Source organism: Apium graveolens, chromosome 3, assembly GCF_009905375.1.
Source record: "Apium graveolens cultivar Ventura chromosome 3, ASM990537v1, whole genome shotgun sequence".
Taxonomy (NCBI): domain Eukaryota; kingdom Viridiplantae; phylum Streptophyta; class Magnoliopsida; order Apiales; family Apiaceae; genus Apium; species Apium graveolens.
Window position 1 is genome coordinate 11,817,690 of NC_133649.1, and position 22,303 is coordinate 11,839,992.

Genomic DNA, 22,303 nt, shown 5'->3' on the forward strand with positions numbered 1-22,303 from the left:
AAACACCCAAACATCAATTCCAATTATCAGATAATTCACCAAAATTCACATAAAATCACATAAATAATTCCAAATAATTATAATAATAATATTTGAAAATATGGGATATTACAGGTTGGGTAGCTATTTCCCTAAAGCATCTGCGTAGTATGAGGTCTAACCTTCATCGGTTCACCAAATCCCTTTGTCGTGATGTCTACGGGATTCCCTTTACCCAACTGGCCCCGAACTCGGTTAAGTGGATATCCTGGTTTCTTGCATGTTGCCATGTGAAGGGTTACTTGCCAACCTTCAAACTTTTCCACTATCTCTTCAAAATTAAGAAGTCCACCCTTCCTCCCTTGTATGAGTTTACCTATAACATAGATTGTTGTGGGTTCCCTGCTGATGCCAGGAATTCGCCTGTTTTTATGTTGAATTCGCTCCAGGGTTGGCATCAGGAGTTCATCTTCGTCCGGGTTGGGGACCTGGAGTTTATGCCCGTGTACAAAAATATTCTTAAAAATAGCAGGTACCTAACTGAGCAGCTCGGGGGAGCTGTCTTGGCGAAGATGTACGACTTTATCATGGTTCTAGGGGCTCAGTAGACTCGAGACACTTTTTTAGATAATCAAACATTGTTTAATGTTGGATGTAAGTGCTTTTATTATATGTAGCCTTCCGTTCTGCCTTTTCCTAATACGTACTTGTGCTTCTTCAGTTTTTGTTCCCTGGACTGTTGTTCCACTGTGCAGGTCTTCTGTTGCTCAATCTCTTTCACCACGTAATGTCGAAGCAATTTCAGGACTTGGCTGGTAGGTTTAAGAAGATTGGTGATGTTGTGCAGCTTGATTCAGGCAAGAAGAAAGTTGGTGGTGGAGGCAGCGGCTCGCAGATCCGGGACACGAGTTCGTCTGAAAACAGTGTAAGGCAGAGTGTCCCGGAGAGGGTTGCTCCTGTTATTGCTGAGCCCGAAGAGGTTGAGGTTTTAGAGCTAGAGGAGGAAGAAATTGGTGCCCTAAACCCTGTTATTCCCAAACAATGCAACAAGAATTACAGAAGGGGGGGGATGAATGTAATTCTGGCTTCTTTTTTTAATTTTAAGAATGTTCTTACTTGATATATAAAAATGTTTGATTTTGCAAGTAGTGCGGAATGAAAGTAAAGTGGAAATCAAAACACAAAGCAATAAAACACAAGGCTTTAAAACTTTCCGGTGGATTTGAACTTATCCACCATATATATATATATATTAAGATGAGAACTCTGTGATACTTGAATAGCACACAACTGCTTACAAGTGAACTTGCAGAATTACAAAGAGATGCTTAACAGATACAGCTTTTTCTGTCTCTCTGAAAATAATGCTTGCTTTCTTAATTCTACTTGTTACACTTGGTTTATATACTACCAAGTTACATGATAAAAAGACAAACAAGTAAAACCAAATTTATTTCTAGTCTAGTTCCATGCTACTTCATTACACTATTCAACATATTTGAATATCTTCATAATTATATGGGAATGGTAATGCTATTTTGTTCTCTAAATCCTGCAATTAGGCTGCCACATTCCATTTGCAAATACCCGACACATGTGATTGTGTTTTCACTGTCAACTGCTCTTTTGAATTATGATCATTCGTCGGGACTATGTTGGTCATTTGTCGGGAGCCTTGTAGATTATCTGTCGGGAGCCTTTGTAGATCATCCGTCGAGAGCCTTTCTGTCACTTGACTCTATTTCACTTATACAGAATTACAAGACATCTTATATTTACAATTATCCAACCTATTCTACATATCAATCTAGTAGTCAACATGACTTAAAGAATCCTACAGCATCTACTAATATATTGTTGTTTGCAGAAATGTGCTACAAGACTTATTATTACTGTTATTTCTAGAGAACTAACAATGAGATTTACAGAAGGGGGGTTGAATGTAAATCTCAAAACTTTTTCAAGTTTTGAGCAGTTTATAAAGACTGTGTGTTCAAGATGAACAAGTGTGTGAATTGCTTTAAGCTGATACAGACAGATATATATTCAAACACAAATGTAAAGAACACAATAAACCTTTAAAAACTTTTCTGGTGGATTTGTTGTTCCACCAGAGATGGTATTTCAGAAATTCTGTGATCTAAGAATTTGATCACAGCTGCATCCTAGTACAAACTAGATAATTTTTCTCTCAAGATTTTTCTAAACAGCTCTGGAAAAATTCTTATCTAATTACTAGCTACTACTTGGTTTATGTATTACCAAGTTTACAAGTGAAGACAAGGATATAATAAAATAATAAAGTAAGATCTCCACTTGTTTCTTCTCCAGTTCACTCCAGTACTTTGTTGACTTAATGTCTCTTTATACTAGAGTAGAACGGCTGCTTTTTCTGATGTTCCTGAAATTAGGCTGCCACATTTCAGTTATCTCTGTTCACCCACGTGCCTCTGTTTGTAGGTACAACTACCACTTATCAACGGTTAATCAACAGAACATCCGTTGAAGCTTTCATCCGTTGATGCACTCATCCGTTGAAGGATGTTATCCGTTGAAGCTTTAGAGACATCCGTTGAAGCTTAGCTTCTCATCCGTTGAAGGTCTTTAAGTCATCCGTTGATACCACTTCATTTATACAAAATTACAAGGCATGAAATATTTACAATTGGCCTTCCTATCTGCATATCTTCTAGTAGTCAACATGACTAATAGTTTCTTTCAACTTCTAAGAATTACATCTTAAATACAGAGACTGAAATATGCTACAACACTAGACTTATTTCTAAGTAAAGCTACACCATCAACGGATAGCCAAAGTGGTCTTATCCGTTGAGGCTACAGACACTGAATTTCTACTTAAGTGTTTTGTTAAACATATCATCAAACTAATGCACATATATTCCTAACAATCTCCCCCTATTTATGTCTATAAGAATTGTAGGCATAAATTCAGGGTTAACTTGATGATAACAAAACACTTAACAGATATATGAATTGAAACTAAGTAGAAATTTGAAAATGCTGCAAAAATGTATGTACTAGGAGGAAATTGAAGATTTACAGTATTTCCAAGGATACTCCTTTAGCCTGAGCAAATCATCTTTTTCTTCTTTGTTCCCTGGTTTTCTTTCCTAGCCCTTTGTCATTTTCCTCAATTTGGAGTTGGAGTTGTCTGAAGAATTCAGCTTCATCTTCAACACTGATATCCAACTTAGATTGCATTTCCTTGAGAGTTTCATTGCTGGCAATCTTGAGTTGGTCTTCAAGTCTGAAAAATCTTCTGACTCCTTTATCATCTCTAAATTTCATCAACCAATGAGGTGATTTGTGAATTGTAATTCCCCTTTCTTGAATGAGTAAAGTCCTGGGTAAAGCATTGGGCTCCCTCCAAGTTTTCCTTATATTGGCAATCTTGTTGAGAATTTCAGTCTTGGCAGTTCTGGTAAAGCCATAATCCTTTTGTATAGCTGAAAAGACTCTAATCAAGGTAGAGTAGCCTTCATTCAGAATCCTGTGGAGAGGCCATGTTCTTTCCCCAGCTCCTTTGTATCTGAACACTAATCTCTCTGGTAGCTGTCTGTAAGCAGCTATTCCTCTTACATCCTCCAGCTCATCCAGATAGAGTTCAATGTCTGAAATTTCTTTTATGTCACAGATGTGAACATAATCATCTTTAGAAATGGATGGCTTAGGCTTAGGCTTTTGTTTTTGAGTGAATTTCTTAGAGGTTATGGGAGGTGTAGATTTGGGTTTTCTTTTCTGTTTCTTTGGTAGTGGAAGAGTGGTTAGAAAGGTAGGCAATTTGATGGTGTCCCAATCAATAGGTTCCTCTTTTGGAATGATTGGTTCACCATGGATGTTTATAGTGGGATTAGCAACAAGAGGTTCAGGTATGGAAGGTAGTGGTTTAGATATAGATTTGGTTACTTCAGTATTATCTTCACTCCTTCTATGTGCCTTGGCCTTTCTTCTGTTTCCCTTCTGCCATACCTCTATTTCTTCCATACTCTCACCAAATATACTCCCAAAAACCTCATCTAGGTTTGCAATCTTGTCTTCACCCCTGACTTCAATTCCTTTCTCTTCTTCAACTTGACTTGACTTTAGCTGTTGTTCAAGCTTTGCTTGTGCTCTTTTGTCAGCCTTTAGTTGCTTGACTTCTTCCTTCTTGGCTATTGAGAATTTGGGATGTCCTTGCATCACACATATGCTCTTTCCCTCTCTAGAGATAATAGCCCTATTTCTCCTTACAGCCTCATCCATGGTCTCTTTGAGATAAGCAATACTCCTACCTAAAAGCTTGTTCTCATCAGCTTTTGGAGGAGGAAAGTCCACTTCTTTTAAAGGATTCTTTGTAGAGTCCTTATTGGATCTTTTATTGGGCTTGAGAATTATAGCTTGTAGTTCTTTGGAAGAAGCTTCTCCATCCTTATGTCTCCCTACTGGCTTGAGCTCCATGTTGATTGGTTCAATCTTTGTGCTATATTTCACAGATGTTGATTTATCTTGTGTAGAGCCAAACAACAGTTGCAACCTTTCATCAATTCTCCTCCTTTGCTCTTTCACTTGAATTTCAGCTGCTGCTAGCTGAATCAAATCAATTCCATCAGGCTTTCCTTTGATTTGAATGATTGGAGAAGTAGTGATGGCAGGAACTAGCACTTTAGATATTTTGATTTTTGTAGATGGCTCTCCTTCCCCTTCCCTTTTACTCTCCCCCTTTTTGTTATCATCAAGGAGAGGGGTCAAGCCTTGTGCTTTTGCCAGCTGTATTAGGAGACTGGTTTGAGATTGTTGGTTGTGAAGAATGGTGGCCACAGAATCTTCAATAACTTGAACTCTGTCTTCCAACTTGGCCAGCCTTTTCTCAGTAACTGATTCCTTTTTCAATCTCAAAACCAAGTCCTGCAATGTACCATAGGGCATGACTGAATCCAATTTTTCAGAACTGTAGGATTTCAAGTCAGCAATATCCTTCCTGAGATCATCCATACTCAGATTCTGCTTTACTTGCTGCAACTTCATGAGATGCAGTGAGTCCAGGTGAGCTTGAAGGATAGCCTTGATACTTGCATGTGAAGTGTTCTGAATGGCCTGTTGAATAGTGTTGATTTGTTTGACTAAGGAGACATTGAATTCCCCTGATCTATACTCCTTTGTCAAAGCCCATTCAGGTAGATTTGGAATTGAACTAGGGCCTTCATCTCCCCCTAAGTTCATGCTTCCATCAAAAGAAACAGAGTCATCATCATCAGAATTTACTCCAAATTCCTCAGATGGCTCACCAGCTGTAGAAGGCATCTTGTTAATAGCAGCTTTATCCCTTTGAAGAGATTCTGTTGTGTGTACTAGATGTAGTGTCTTTTCTGCCTCCTCATTGCCCTGAGCAGCCAACATTTGATAGGCTGACACAGGATGAGTAAAAGTGTCAGCATCCAAGGAAATGTTATCAATTACAGCTTTGTAATGTTGCTGAAATTGTCTTTCCTTTTCAGCATCATCCACAATCATTGACTCACTAGCAATGGCTGGTTCCACCCTTATATCTACTGTACCTGCCTTTCTCTCTTTTTCTCTATTTTCTTGCATCAGGGGCTCCCCCTGGCTCACACAACTCACTCCCTCACCTTCACCTACTAAGGTGGTACTCCTCTCACTTACTTTTACCATGCTGGAAGAAATAGCATGCATTTTCGAGCTCTCAATCTCTCCTTTTGCCTGGGAGCAACCCAGCCTCTCACTCAAATTTTCACTCCCTTCCCTCAATCCTAAGAGTGATTGCACAATATTCATGTCTTCTACACTTGGAATTGATTCAGTTATGTGTGGAGAGACTATCAATGGATGTGGAATATCCGTTGAAGGTGAAACTGATGTTATCAACGGATAACTGCTGTTAAGCTTATCCGTTGAAGAGCAACCACTTGTCAACGGATGAGTGATATCCGTTGAAGAAGGAAAAGAAGTTGAAATTGAAAGTGATATAACTGTTGAATCTGTGTAGATTGATTTGAGATGTGGTGACACAGATCCTTCAATTATATCTGAAAGAATTTGCGGGTGATCCAACAAATCATCTAAGAGATGATGATCACCTGTATTTGAGTGGGGCTCCTCCCTGAGTTGTAAAGAGGGAGAATCAGGAATTGATGGGAATAACATATCCACATCCAGAGATGGTGATGAAGTGTTTGGTGATTGATGTGTGATTATTGTGAGAGAATGGGGCTGTGACTCCATATTTATTGGAGCCACATCAAACTGAGTTTGAGAAGGCATAGATACAGATGGATGTATCTGTGCAGTGTGTGCACCCTGTGTAGAAGATTGGGTTCTAGCCTTCTTTCTTCTAATAAAAGCTTTTGTTGGTGAGTGTTTGGCTTCAGTGTCCCTCCCTCGTTTGTTCTGTGTTCCTGGTTGGGAACTATTTTCAATAGTAACATCCTTTTGGGAGGATGCAACTAGGGATGTGCTAGATACCTTTTCAACCACCACAGCTTTTTGAGAAACTGTGGCTTGGCTAGCTTGGGAAGCACTTAACTCTCCTTCCTTATCCTGGGGGTTTCTTTGATGTTCACCCCTCCCCTCACCACTCACACCCTGTTCACTCCCCTCAGGGTTAATGGTTGGTGTTACAACTGTTGTCTTTTGAGAAACAACAGAGGTGGTTTTCTTTGTCTTTGATTTTGAAAGTTTAGTTTTGGTGACCTTGGTAGAAATCTGTTGGGGCATTGTCACAGATTTCATGGCCACACTAGAAGATAAAGAAATAGAGGGGTTGGAAGAAGTAGGAGTTGTAGAAGCAATTACCTCACCTACCTGAGGTGCATTCATGATTGGTAAATATACCAATGGCACACTGCTGTTGAGATCCATTCTCAATAAATCTGCAAGAACTCTTTTCTCTTGTGCCCAGCACTTGAGTTTATTATTCTCATTGATTATGACCAAACCTTCAGCAACATGGTTAGCCAATAACATAAAGAATCTAGCATAATAGATGTTATTAGGTCTATTAGCTTTGTTACCTAATCTAGTACCCAATTCTAGCATCACATAGTTGCTAAGGTTAAAATACCTATCAGAAACAAGCATATAGAGCATATTAACAAGAGATGAAGTTATGGCATCAAAATTACTAATTTTCCCAGAGAAAACCTTTATAAAGGCATCCCCAAGAAAACTCCATTCTTTCCTAAGGCCTTTTCTTCTAATACTCCCTAAACTAGCAGAGTTAAGAGAATAACCTATGGAATCTAACATGCTGGATACATCATTATCAGTGTGTGGTGTCATGGCATTGTTCTCAGGTAATTTAAAACATGCTTGTAAATCATCACAGTTAATACAGTAATTTTTACCTTTGAGAGTGAAGGAGATAGTCATATCTTTGGAGTTGAACTCAGCAGTTGTCCAAATCTCCTCAACTACTTCACAGTAAATCGTTGGGGCTTCCAGCATTGCATAGCTAAGTTTACAGTTTTTGATGAAGTCCATCATTTTGTGATAGTCTGAATGGGCTTCATTCTTTTCTACCAAAGCTATGAAATTGTTCTTCTCATAGATGAACCCAGATTGAGACATAATTTTCACGACTGGTGCCATTGTTGTGAGTAGAAATTGCAGAGAATAACTTGAAGGTTTTGCAGAGAGAAAATGGTAAATGCTTGAAATTTTAAGAAAGCGTAAAGTAAAAATGAAAAATCAGAAGGGCTTATATGCTTTCAAAAAAAAAATTAGTAAAAGATTAATCAATAAGTATATGTTAGTGAATTTCAGCCGTTTAAGAATAAACTGTAAGTATTCTAACAACTACCTTTAAAACCAATACATACAGATGTATGTATGAGTATCAACGGTTAAGAAAATAGAATCAACGGCTGTGAAACACCTGAATCGACTGATGTGACATTTCAACGGATAAGGCAAATTGTCATCCGTTGAAATGTACTTCAGTTTTATCCGTTGACGGATAAAAATTCCAGAAATGTATTTGTCTTTCAACGGATAATGAATATCCGTTGATAGAGCAATTTTGACTTTCAACGGATAGGAAACATCCGTTGATGGTATAAACTTTGTTAAAAGTCAAATTTGTTCTAGCAACTAAAATATTTCAGGCTTCAATTCAAATTGCAATAAGGACATGAATTTTAAGAGTAATTAAGCATACCTAGCTCACTTACTAATCTTGTGAATGTTGATTCATCAAGTGGCTTGGTAAATATGTCTGCAATTTGTTGTTCACTTGGAACAAAATGTAGTTCCACTGTACCATTCATGACATGCTCCCTAATGAAGTGGTACTTTATATCAATGTGCTTGGTTCTTGAGTGCTGTACAGGATTCTCTGTTATGGCTATGGCACTTGTGTTGTCACAAAAGATAGGAATTCTATCAACATGAAGTCCATAGTCAAGGAGTTGATTTCTCATCCATAACACTTGAGAGCAGCAACTTCCAGCAGCAATGTATTCAGCCTCAGCTGTAGAAGTAGAGACTGAATTTTGCTTTTTGCTAAACCATGATACAAGCTTGTTTCCCAGGAATTGGCAGGAGCCTGTTGTACTTTTCCTGTCTATTTTGCAACCTGCATAGTCTGCATCTGAATAACCAATTAGATCAAAGCCAGATTCTCTAGGATACCAAATACCTAAATTTGGTGTACCCTTGAGATATCTGAAAATCCTTTTGATAGCTATTAAGTGAGACTCCCTAGGATCAGCTTGAAATCTAGCACACAGACATGTAGCAAACATTATATCTGGTCTGCTAGCAGTTAAATATAAAAGTGAACCAACCATGCCTCTATAACTTGTAATGTCCACAGACCTTTCAGTCTTATTTAATTCAAGTTTGGTGGCAGTGGCCATGGGAGTTTTTGCAGATGAACATTCCATTAAGTCAAACTTCTTTAAAAGATCATGAATATATTTAGTTTGACTAATGAAAATTCCATTACTAACTTGTTTAATTTGTAAACCAAGAAAATAGGTTAGTTCTCCCATAAGGCTCATTTCATAATTACTTTGCATTAGCTTAGCAAACTTTTTACAAAGTTTATCATCTTTAGAACCAAATATTATGTCGTCTACATAAATTTGAACAAGTATACTAGAGCCATTAACATTCCTAAAGAAGAGAGTTTTATCAACAGTACCTCTAGTGAAGTGATTCTCCAAAAGAAATTTTGATAAGGTTTCATACCAGGCTCTAGGTGCTTGCTTCAGTCCATAGAGTGCTTTCAACAGATAATATACATAGTCTGGAAAATTTGGATCTTCAAATCCCGGAGGTTGACTTACATAGACTTCTTCCTCTAATTTCCCATTTAGAAATGCACTCTTGACATCCATTTGATAGACTTTGAAATTGGCATGAGCTGCATAGGCTAGAAAAATTCTGATGGCTTCAAGTCTTGCAACAGGAGCATATGTCTCATCAAAATCTATTCCCTCTTGCTGAGAATAGCCTTTAGCAACCAATCTGGCTTTATTCCTTATGATAATGCCATTTTCATCCATCTTGTTTCTGAATACCCATTTTGTGTCAATAGGACTCTTGTTCTTTGGTTTGGGTACCAGCTTCCAAACTTGGTTTCTCTCAAATTGGTTTAGCTCTTCCTGCATAGCTAATATCCAATCTGGATCCAATAAGGCTTCGTCCACTTTCTTAGGTTCCTCCTGAGATAGAAAACTACTATACAGACATTCATCTTGAGTAGCTCTTCTTGTTTGCACTTTAGATGATGCATCACCAATGATCAGTTCAAAGGGATGATTCTTGGTCCATTTCCTTTGAAGTGGAAGATGTGCTCTAGATGAGGTGGCCTCAGTATTGTCATGATGTGAGACAGAGTGTTGACTAGTTGAAACTCCCCCTGAGTTGTTGGTCCTTTGCAGGGAACTTGGAGTTCTATCAACTGATGATGTAAATCGATTATCCGTTGATAAACTATGATCAACGGATGCTTCATTTAGTACTTCAACGGATGATACACCATGTCTTTCAACGGATACTACATTGCCTCTATCAACGGATGCAGAATTCTGACTTTCAACGGATGCAGTATTTTGTGCATTATCCAAGGGCATGTTTTGAATCCCTTTTGAAGTGTTATCTCCATCAGTCTCCTCTTCACTATCATCACAATATATCTCAATGTTGTCAAATTTGAGTCTCTCATATTGTCCCTCATCTGTTAGTCCATCAATCTTTTTATCATCAAACACAACATGCACAGATTCCATAACAATGTTGGTTCTTAGATTGTAGACCCTATAAGATTTTCCAGCTGAATAACCAACAAATATCCCTTCATCAGCCTTTGCATCAAACTTCCCTTTATGGTCAGATTGATTCCTTAGTATAAAGCATTTACATCCAAAGACATGAAGAAAGTTTAGAGTTGGTTTTCTTCTCTTGAATAACTGATAAGGAGTCATGCCTTTAGCTTGATTGATCAAAGAGATATTTTGAGTGAAACAGGCACAATTAACAGCTTCAGCCCAGAAATATGTTGGCAACTTTGATTCTTCAAGCATTGTTCTGGCAGCCTCAATTAAAGATCTGTTCTTTCTTTCAACTACCCCATTTTGCTGAGGTGTTCTTGGAGCTGAGAACTCATGCATGATTCCATTTTCTTCACAGAACACCCTCATTGATAAATTCTTGAACTCAGTTCCATTGTCACTCCTGATATTCCTAACCTTCAGGTCAGGATGATTATTGACTTGCCTGATGTGATTGATAATGATTTCACTTGCTTCATTCTTTGATCCAAGAAAATAGACCCATGAAAACTTTGAGAAATCATCTACAATTACTAAGCAATATCTTTTTCTTGCAATTGACAATACATTGACTGGTCCAAACAAATCCATATGTAGCAGCTGTAATGGTTCATCAATTGTTGTTTCAAGCTTCTTTTTGAATGATGCTTTCCTTTGTTTGCCTTTCTGACAAGCATCACACAAACCATCCCTTGAGAATTCAACAAGAGGAATTCCTCTTACTAGGTCCTTTTTGACTAGATCATTCATTGTCTTGAAATTCAAATGGGATAGCTTCTTGTGCCATAGCCAACTCTCAACTGAACTTGCTTTGCTGAAGAGACAAGTAATAGATTCTGCATTTGCAGAGTTGAAGTCAGCTAAGTACACATTTCTTTTTCTAACTCCAGTTAGAACCACTTTGTTGTCTTTCTTACTAGTGACAACACAGGCTTCAGAATTGAAGGAAACTGTATTCCCTTTATCACATAGTTGACTGATGCTCAGTAAGTTATGTTTGAGACCATCAACTAATGCAACTTCATCAATGATGACATTCCTTGTTGAAATCAAGCCATATCCCATAGTAAACCCTTTTCTGTCATCTCCAAAGGTTATGCTAGGGCCAGCTCTTTCCTTAAACTCTGTGAGCAGGGAGAAATCTCCTGTCATGTGTCTTGAACAGCCACTGTCCAAGTACCATAGATTTCTTCTATTTCCCTGCACACCATAAAATCAATCAATTTGATTTTGGTACCCAAGTTTCCTTGGGTCCATTCTTGTTAGCCTTTCTCCTAGACTTCATTCCTCCTGCATCTCTAGACTTAGGTAACTTTGAGTCAACCTTGGTCTTGGATGTAGTTGGTTGAGGTGTAGGGTTAGTCACAGAATTATTTAGCACATTTGGAATATGATAAGGCATGGATTGTGCATACATGTTATTCCACATAGGCATATTGTATGGCATTTGAGGCATACTAAATGCAGCAAGATAAGGATTGTTAAAATATGGCATGTTTGCAAAATGTGCATAAGGATTCTGTTGAGACATAGTAGGCATAACATGTAGAGATGATGCAGACATGTTAGGCATGGAAGAGGGTACAGTTATGGGGGTTTTCTTAATAGATTTGCAATTAGCAGATAGATGATTAACACTACTACAATGCACACAGCTTTTTCTAGGAGCATACCTATCAGGTGTGTAATTGTTATGTTTGTTAACACCTACCTTCCCATTTCTGTTAGATTTTCTTTTAGTTTCCTTTTTATCCTCAACCATCTTGAGCCTATTATTTAACTGTTCTAAGGTCATGTGCCCTATATTCACCTTACTGACATCTTTGGATGTGCTTGCTTCTTCTTTAACAAAGTTCTTGGAAGTTGAACCAAACTTTTTGTTGAGTTTCTTTAGATTTTCACTAATAGAAACATCTGCCTGTTTTAATTGAAGAACCTTCAACGGATGCTCATTTTCTTCCTTCAACGGATAACCTTCATCATCCGTTGATTCCACATCCGTTGACAGCCCATCAATTAATTCCAGTTTCTTTTTGTTTTTATCCCAGGCAGTTTCACAGAATGATTCAATTCCTTGGACCTTGGCAATTTGAGCACTAACATCCCTATATGTTTTCCAGGCTTTAATCACCTCTTGCTCTCTCTTTAATTGATTAGAAAGTATTTCTACTTTCTTAATAGATTCAGCTAGTTCATTCTCAACAGATATACAATGCAGCTTGGTTTTCTCTAGGTCAATCAACTTATCTTCTAACATAGCATTTCTATTACTTAAAAACAGATTGTTCTCTTTAATCCTACTATTTTCTTTAGCAAGAGATTTAAGAGACACACGCAAATGATACAATTCAGTAGACATGTCATTAAAAGCATCATTGCACTCTTCTTTAGTAAGTTGTGTTACATCAGTAGTGATTACCTGAGTTGTTACCTGATTGCTTGATGAACTAACTTCATTTTCCTCAGAATCAGCCATGAGAGCTAAGTTGACATACTCCACATCTTCATTCTATTCCTCTCCATCTGCAAGATGCTCATCAACACTATCAGAGTCATCTTGACTGGAGTTGTCTTCATTCTCAGCAACTTGCTCTTTTCCTTTGCTTGATTCCAGATATCTTGTACCATCTTTGGAGTTTGATGTAGATCTCACAGTTTCTTGTCTGCATTCCCTCTCATTTTCAGCTACCAATGCAACTGAACTTCCTTTCTTTCTCCCCTTCTCCAATACCTCATCCCGTTCCAACTCTAGTTCATAAGTCTTCAAGATTCCATATAATCTTTCAAGAGTGAAGTCCTTATAATCCTGAGAGTTTCTTAAGGAGACAGTCATGGGTTTCCATTCCTTTGGCAAGGATCTTAAGAATTTAAGATTTGAATCCTTCACCTGGTACACTCTACCATACAGCTTCAATCCATTCAACAGCTTTTGGAATTTGTTAAATGTGTCATTTAAAGATTCATTTTCTTCAAAATGAAAATACTCATACTGTTGAATGAGAAGCTGCATCTTGTTCTCTTTTACTTGTTCTGTACCTTCACACAGCAGCTGAACTGTGTCCCAAACCTCTTTGGCAGTTGAGCAATTTATCACATTATCAAACATATCCTTGTCAAGACCATTAAACAAAATGTTCATAGCCTTCTTATCCTTGTGGACTTCTTCTGTGTCTTCCATTGTCCATTCTGCTCTAGGTTTTGGAATGGATTGACCAACAGCAATTGTGGCCGTAGCAACTGTGGCTACTTTGTGGGGAATGTGAGGACCATTCTCAATACAGTTTACATAACCTTCATCTTGGGAGAGTAGATGAAGGTGCATTTTCACCTTCCAGTGGTGATAACTGTCTCTGTCAAGAACTGGGATTTTTACTCCAATATCCTTCTTACTCATCTTTGTTAGATTCCAAGATCTTTAAACTCTTTGTTTGTCAAGAGTCTGCTCTGATACCAATTGTTATTTCTAGAGAACTAACAATGAGATTTACAGAAGGGGGGTTGAATGTAAATCTCAAAACTTTTTCAAGTTTTGAGCAGTTTATAAAGACTGTGTGTTCAAGATGAACAAGTGTGTGAATTGCTTTAAGCTGATACAGACAGATATATATTCAAACACAAATGTAAAGAACACAATAAACCTTTAAAAACTTTTCTGGTGGATTTGTTGTTCCACCAGAGATGGTAAGTGTTTTGTTAAACATATCATCAAACTAATGCACATATATTCCTAACAATTACATATAAGCAAATTCATTCTCTAAAAACAAAGTCTTTATTCTAATTCAAATAGCACGGAACGAAGCAACAGAGATCTCCACATAAATTTCATTCATTATTCTTATCATGCTCCAAATTCCAAACCTGAAATATTAAAAGGGGTGAGCTACAAACCTCAGCAAGTACAAATTGACTAACTCTTAAACAGAAAAATAATGGGTGTTTTAATAAAATAATTTTTCTCAAAACAATAATAATTTTGTAAAATATTTTCTAAAAATAGATCCAACCCAAAGTTTTATATTTTAAAATTCATAATTTAAAATAGAACAAACATATTTTATAACAGATCATGACAGAATAAAACAGAACGAAATGATAATTATTATAAATACCACAGTCTTGATCTATGGCCACACTTTTCCAGTAGCCGGCATCTAATTCTTATTCTTATTTACCACACTTTTCCAGTGATCGACATCTAAAGTTCAATAATCACGCGTCCTTAATAGGTATCTTAAGTAGCACACTTGTGCGCGTACTAAGGGTATCTAAGGCTAGTTCCGGAACTATTGCGTAAATTACGGAACTATTGCGTAAATTATAAACGGTTCAAAAATGTAGAAAAATAAGTTTCAAAAGATTCTCGTATCTTATTTCTTATACAGTTCAAAATAGAATTCTTATATCTTATATGAAATTCGAAAATCAGAGTATCAAAACTCTTCGGAAAATAAAAGTAAGTCGAAAAGTACTTACCTCAGAAGCGACACTTGAAATCCGAAATTAATTGCACGGACAACTCCTAGAATTTAATAAGTAGATCATAATTAATTATTTTTAATCTATAAATAAAATATAATTCTGACACTACAAACATACCACATGTTTCAATTAAAGAAAGACCAACTTCAACATTCATAATCAGGTCGCAAGAGACTTAAAAACTTAAACCATGTTAATTTTATCTAACTAAACCAAATAAGCTATAAACTATAATCGGACCAAGAATTATAAATAAAAAGGAGAGTAATTTGGGCCTTAAAGCCCACTAACACATAACCTAATTTTGTTAACTTTAAACCCAGTATAAACTTGATAATGTATATATTAACATTAAAATCATTTGAATGTACAGAATACCAACTCAGCCGCAAAAATGGACACCCAATTCATGTCCAATTAAATATTAGTAAAAGTAACGATGTTAACTATCACTAGTATAGAAAGATCCTTCTGCGTCGCACTTTTTGCGTCGGTTGAATATAGAACCGACACTTAAACACACTTCAAGCATCGATTGCAACTTTAACCGACGCCTTAAGGCATTTGTCCATGATATGTTGCGTCGGTCTTTGATACAGCCGACGTTTTTGACAGTCTGTAGTGTCGGGCTTTCCAACGCCGACGCCTAAAATCACATATAGCGTCGGTCTTTATAATGCCAATGTTGTAGCTTCTACGTACAACATCGGCATTAAAAATATCGACACTGTAGGTTTGGTCTAAAGCGTCGGCTTGTAAATGCCGACGCTACAAATTTGGTTTGAAGCGTTGACATTTAATTGCCGATGCTGTAGATTGGGTTTAAAGCGTCATCTTCTAAATGCCGACGCTATAATAAAATTTTTTAGTATAGCTATAAAATATGAAATAAAATTAATAAATTATGGATGAGAAATTATTAAAATCAATTAAAAATAGTAAAAAATTAAATATCTATGATATACTAAAATTTAAATTCTTTTAAAATATAAAAGAAATTAAATAAAATAATTTTATAATTACAAAAGAATTAATATTTCACCAAAAATCTAACAATAAATTAACTAATTAATTTAAATTTTAATAATTAGTAGATTTGAATTGTTCTTTTTCAATTTTTGAAAATTAATTGAAATTTTATTTTTATATAAATAAACACACAGGTGTTAACAATCAGTGGATAATGCACTAATACAAATACTCCCCCAGCCGGGTCCATAATACATGTATTTTTTGAAAAAATCTTTCTGAATAATTTTTTTAAACATAAATCATAATTTTCATCTTTACCTACATTAATTATATTATATATTATAATGAGAATTAATCATATAATTGTGTTGAGAATAGATATGTACAATTATATTATATATTATAATGAAAAAAGTAATAATATATAGTTAAATGTAATAACATGAGATCATATGAAAGTAATATATGACTTTGTTGAGTTTCTTAGAGAACTACAAAAACTCGTGAATAATAATGTTATGCGCGTTGATTCAGCTAAATATGTATTTAGACATATCAGATTTGCAATATTCCAACGTGGTCTGGTGATCGTGCACCTGTAATTTAGTTTGTTTCTACTTAACTCCGGAAGTGACTTAAATCTTCGACTTTGGACGAGTCTCTGCTAATTAAGCTTTGGATGTGCCTTTTCTCTCTGAGTAAAATATCTCTGGGAGCTCAATTAGGTCTTCTTGTAAAGCTCCAGGTCGATTATCTTTGGGTCTTGAAATTTCATCAACAACTTGCAACATCTCCGGTCGTATCACGATTTGTAAGTATCCAATTTACGATTTATAAGTATTTTAGGGTTCTTAATTTTAGGGTTTGTGAATTACTAAATTTGGGTATTTAGTTTAGGGTTCTTAATTTGTTGGTACTAAATTGGGTTTATCTTTTGGGTACTAAATTGGGTTTATCTTAATTTACGATTTGTAAGTATTTGTTGATATTTTCCAGTAATTTGTAATATTCATACAATTAATAACAGTAGAGTTTAACTTGATACATTTTTCCCCGATCTGAAAAAGCTACTACCTAGCCCAATTGGCACCAGAAGTGTCAATTTTATTGTAACTTTAAGTTATAAGTTTGTTGAGGTTCTATTGTATCAAACTTAGTTTTCTTCTTGTCGCTGGTATATAGAGTCAGGAAAGCAAACTAATGCTTCCTTAGGAATATCCGCATCAGTAATCTAAAAACCAGGTGAAATAGTTTAGTGAATATTCTTGCTCCACATGTAGTCATCGAAAATAAAGTTTAAAGAGAGAAACTCCATACTAGACTACCAATTGCTTCTAATAATAAAAAAATCAGTTTGTTGAGTTCAGATAAACTTATAACTGAAATTATCAATATATAATAGAACTTTATTAGCAACAAGAAGAAAACAAATTAAGTTCAGTGGATAAGCAAACTTAGTTATATGAGATTCTGTTCTTGACCTTTATAATAGTTCATATAAATTTATTTATTCAAACTTACTGAGTTCAGTTTGCTAGAATAATAAAATCGGTGATTACTATAAGTAATTGGCAAATGATGAATTAATTGGCAAATTAAACAGGGCATTATAGGGTTTATTATTGTTAAACTTGTTGAACGAAATGTATTCTTTAATTGTAAGTGGTGAATATGCTGAGTTTTTTTTTGCTAAAGTATATGTTGAGTTCATAGAGACTACGAGTCACTGAGTACATTAGAAGTATGATTTTATACCTTATTACCCATTGCAAATATTAGGCATCTGGTGGGAAATATGTCTTCTACTATGCTTCTATGTATTATTTGGTGAACGTTGTATATTTATAATGTGAACAATTAAAACTCTCCCTGTCTATAATGTAGAATAAGTTAGGATAAGTTGATATTTACTACATTGATCAGGGTAATATGAAGCACCAATGTCAGAAATAGGTAAAGATAAGAAGGGTGTAAAATTTTGATTATTCAGCAACAAATGCAATAATAATATTACCAACATAGTAATCAGTACCACAACTTATAATATTTGTAATTAAATATGTTTCCACTTAATCAATCCTTAACCTGAAAATCAACTTTATATTTCACAGTGAAGGAAATATTTTAACTTTAACAGGTGAAGAGTCAAGACACAGGGTAGTTATCATGTACTCGTTGTTGTAGGCTGTCATGCTTAACAACAAGAAAATTTTATATTTTAACATCCACATTAAATTTAATAAATCAACAAATTTATATATTAATTTAATACACCCATTAATTTAATACACCCTTATGAATAACGATTAGCAACCAATGTAAATCTAATCAGACTATGTCACGCCAAAGGTAAAAAATTAAAGAAAATAACCAGTACCCAACTTATAACAAATTCCAAATTTCTATTATTTCAAACATAATTTAATTAAGGAAATTAGAGAGAGAGAGATAGAGAAAGGTAGAGAGAGGGAGAAGGGGGGGAAGGAGGGAGGGAAATAAAACCGACGTAAATTTAATTTTTATGCGTCGGCTAAATTTGAACCGATGTATATGACAATCATATACGTCGGTTATTTTGTGAACTGACGTAAAATTTAATTTCAAAAGCTTTATATACGTAGCCTTGTTAAGAATCTGACGTATAAAGAGATATATACGTCGGTTTTTTTTATATGCGAAGTAAAATAGACGACGTAAGAGTTCAGTTTTGTACTAGTGTTAGTCTAACAAAAATGATATATTAATAAATATTGCCTTGTCTTTTGTATATATTTTAGAAATCTAAAATGGATCGGCATACATGGATGTACAAAATACCACGTATATACCAAGAGTATGTTGATGGAGTTGACAAGTTCATTGAATGTGCGGAGCTAAATGTAGAGAAAAAGAAAATGGAATTAGGAAAAGAAGACATGATCACTTGTCCATGTCGTGATTGTTTTAATTTAAAAAAGTATCATAATGCTATGACAGTGCGTGATCATCTATTTCGTCGTGGTTTCAGGAATGATTATACTAAGTGGATTTGGCATGGGGAAGGAATACATTCTGAAAATAAAAATAAACCTGATGATGATTATGGAAGTAATAGAGATAGTACTCCTATCAATAAAGAAGATGATGAGGAAAATGATATGGTTGATGAGATGATCCACGATGTTGAAGATCTTTTAATGCACCAACCGAAAGTTCTTGAGAACTTGGTTGATGATTCTGAAAAACTTCTCTATCCAGGGTGCACTGATCGGTTTACCAGGTTATCAACAACCTTGAAGTTGTGTAAGCTCAAAGTAAAGAACGGGTGGAGTGATAAGAGTTTCACAGAAATGCTAAAACTTCTATCAGAAATGCGTCCTCCAAATAATGAGCTTCCCACTTCCACCTATGAGGCAAAGAAGATACTGTGTCCGATGGGTATGAATGTAAAAAAGATACATACATGTCCTAATGATTGTGTGCTGTTTCGAAATGAGCATGAACATCTGCACATATGTCCAAAATGCGGAGCCTCTAGGTACAAGCGGGAGGCAAGTAATTCTTTTACTAGTCACAATAAGAGGCCTCCTATGAAGGTTTTACGGTATTTTCCCATTGTGGAACGATTTAAACGCATGTTTGTAAATGTGAACGATGCAAAGCTTATGAGGTGGCACATGGAAGGAAGAAAGTCGGATGGGATGCTCCGACACCCTGCTGACTCTCCACAGTGGAGAACCATTGATGGAAAGTTCCCGGAATTTGGTCAAGAAGCTAGAAATCTTCGACCTGGACTTTGTGTAGATGGCATGAACCCATATCTCACTCTAAGCTCTCAATATAGCACTTGGACAGTTCTTCTAACGATTTATAACTTGCCTCCTTGGTTATGCATGAAACGCAAGTATATCATGTTGACATTGCTAATCCCCGGTCCTAAAGAAGCCGGAAATAACATAGATTTATATCTGCAGCCACTTATTAAATATCTAAAGTTATTGTGGGATCAAGGCGAGAGGGTGTATGATGCATACAACCAAGCAGATTTTACCATGCGTGCCATGATTTTTTGCACCATAAGTGATTTTCCTGGCTATGAAAACCTTTCAGGGTACAGTATTAAAGGAGCTAATGCATGTCCGATTTGTGAAGATGCTATGATTGACATTCGTCTAAAATATTGCAAAAAAAATGTATACATGGGTCATCGTACATTTCTTCCCCTTGCTCACCCTTATCGTAAGAGGAAAAGGTCATCCAAAATATTTATTACATATTTTTGTATCATTGCAGCAACCATTGGATGTTGCTCCTGTTTTGTCTCAAGAAAAGTACTATATATGTGTTTGATCCATTGAAACAAGAACGAAAAATACGTTTGGCAACACCTGCCCTAACGTAAGTTAAATATGAATTTTAGTTTTGCATAATGTATTGTTCTAATTTCATAATAAATGTGAATAATGATGTATGCTTAATTCACATGTCATATAAATTATACCTACGAGAAGGTAGATTAATGAATAATAGAAAAGAATTTCGCTGGCATCATTCTGAGGTTCAGGTATTACTTATTTATATGTTTGATCTTTTTTTATACATAACTTGAAAAATGATGTTGCTTTATGCGTAGTATCCTCAACAAGAAGGAGGCACTTAGTGTGGTTTTTTCGTTATGAGGTACATGCACGACATAATCATGCTTTCTCAAAAAAAATCCACCATAAATTGGAAAGTGGTAAGAAAAATAATGTCCACATTGTTTTACAAATATTGATCAAATAGAGATTTTTCTAATACTTTGTCTTTCATATTTTGAAGGGTCTTGGTTCAAGAAACTATACCAAAAAGGAAATTAAAGAGATACGAGAGCTTTGGGCACAATTTTTTACTTTAGAATGTTTCTAACAAGGTAATTCTTTTAAATTTTTAGATTCTCCATTTATGCTATAAGTACTTGATAGAAGCATATAACCATTTTATAATTGGATGTGTTGGTTGATTTTATTTGTTCACAATATGTATGGAGAAGCATAAAAGCATTTCCTACCTTGATATTTCAAACATTTAACTGAAATATAGAATCTTCTTGTTGGTTATAATTTGCATGATTGTGAATTTATTTTTTATTGAATATTTCAGAGAAAAATGAGAACGGATGGTCAAGCATTTATGAAGGGGGACTTGAAGATTTTGAAGTACTTGTTAGGGGAGACACATTATGTGTTATTTTATCTGTAAAGGAACCATAATAGAAAGAGTTGGATGGTATTTATAATTCAATATATACTTTTCTTTCAAGATTAGTATATTTAAATTTTCTAAATTTATTGTAATATATAATTTTTAAGCTGTACAATTTAATTTTTTGTTGTACTGTATTTTTGGGATTTTAGTATTAATTGTATAATGAAACGGGTTAATAGAAAATATATAAAATATCAATGAAAAATACGAAAAAATTAATTTTTCAGTGACAAAAAGCATCAGCATTCTAGCTAACCGACGCTATTGATGAGAAGCAAGTGTGTCGGCATTTCTGCTAACTGATGCATTTGGTGAGAAGCAATAGCGTCGGTTAACAAACAGGTGAACCAGCGCAACAGGTGACAGGCAAGTACATCGACATTTTAGTGAACCGACGCAACAGGTGAGAACCAATAGCGTTGGCATTGGATATAACCGACGCAATTAATCAAACCAAAAGCGTCGGCATTTTGTCCAACCGACGCATTACAAGGCGACAAATAGCGTCGGTTATATCTATAACACCGACACTATAAGTCAACCTACAGCGTCAGTTGATTAACCTATAACGTGTGTCGTTGAACCGACGCAATTAATTCTTTCTGTGTCGCTCATTTAACCGACGCTGTAGGTCCATACCTATAGTGTCTCCCACACTTACTTCGCCACTTGACCGACGCCTTAGTGATGTTTTGACCGACGCTAAAAGTCCAGACTGTACTAGTGTATATACCTATATTATATAAATATAGATCGACTAAAAATTATTAAAAAAATTATAATATTAAAATAATATACTTTTGAAATGTAAATCATATTATATGGAACACATAAATAAATATACACATATGCACTTAATCACGGAGACACTGAAATAGCAAAGTTAATAAATATCTAAAAATATGAATACCAATCTAAATATTTTTTTATCAAACGTAAAAAAAAGAACAAAAATATATAAATATAGTGAAAATTATCTAATTAATAAGATTACTCCAGACAGACAAAGATGACAAACAATTTGAACCAAACAATTTACAAGTACAAGACAAGAATTTGTAGGTCTTTTAATCTAAATATGCCACAGTTTGAACATTATACACAAATATCAAGGCACATACAATCAAAACATGCTTTATCCCCCGGTAATCAAAAGAGTACTCTCATATTAAATTGGCTATACTTATTGCATGATACACACGCATAAGCAGGTAGCATGGAAAAGTACAGATTTAAAAACAATAAAAGAAATTTAAACGGAAAACTGAAGTACCTCGTTGGGGAATTGGTGAGACTGTACGACTTTTTCTATTGTCTAAAAGGGGTCTTATATAGGAAAACAAAACATAATT

The 22,303-nt window shown here is 35.3% G+C and overlaps 1 protein-coding gene across 1 annotated transcript; it reads left to right on the forward strand.

Moving 5' to 3' along the window:
• Positions 1-766: 766 nt before the first annotated feature.
• On the forward strand, positions 767-20,054 carry LOC141713881 (uncharacterized). Its single transcript, XM_074517446.1, has 3 exons — positions 767-1,006; positions 18,503-19,897; positions 19,998-20,054. The coding sequence occupies exons 1-3, from the start codon at positions 767-769 to the stop codon at positions 20,052-20,054; spliced, it is 1,692 nt and encodes a 563-aa protein (XP_074373547.1).
• Positions 20,055-22,303: the final 2,249 nt, after the last annotated feature.

What these genes read in the sequence shown, in the direction of transcription:
- LOC141713881 (XM_074517446.1), top strand. Translation starts at nt 767, where the DNA reads ATGTCGAAGCAATTTCAGGACTTGGCTGGTAGGTTTAAGAAGATTGGT. An exon ending in AAATTGGTGCCCTAAACCCT is followed by an intron (nt 1,007 to 18,502) that starts GTTATTCCCAAA and finishes TATATATTTTAG; the next exon opens with AAATCTAAAATGGATCGGCA. An exon ending in TAAAATATTGCAAAAAAAAT is followed by an intron (nt 19,898 to 19,997) that starts GTATACATGGGT and finishes GTATCATTGCAG; the next exon opens with CAACCATTGGATGTTGCTCC.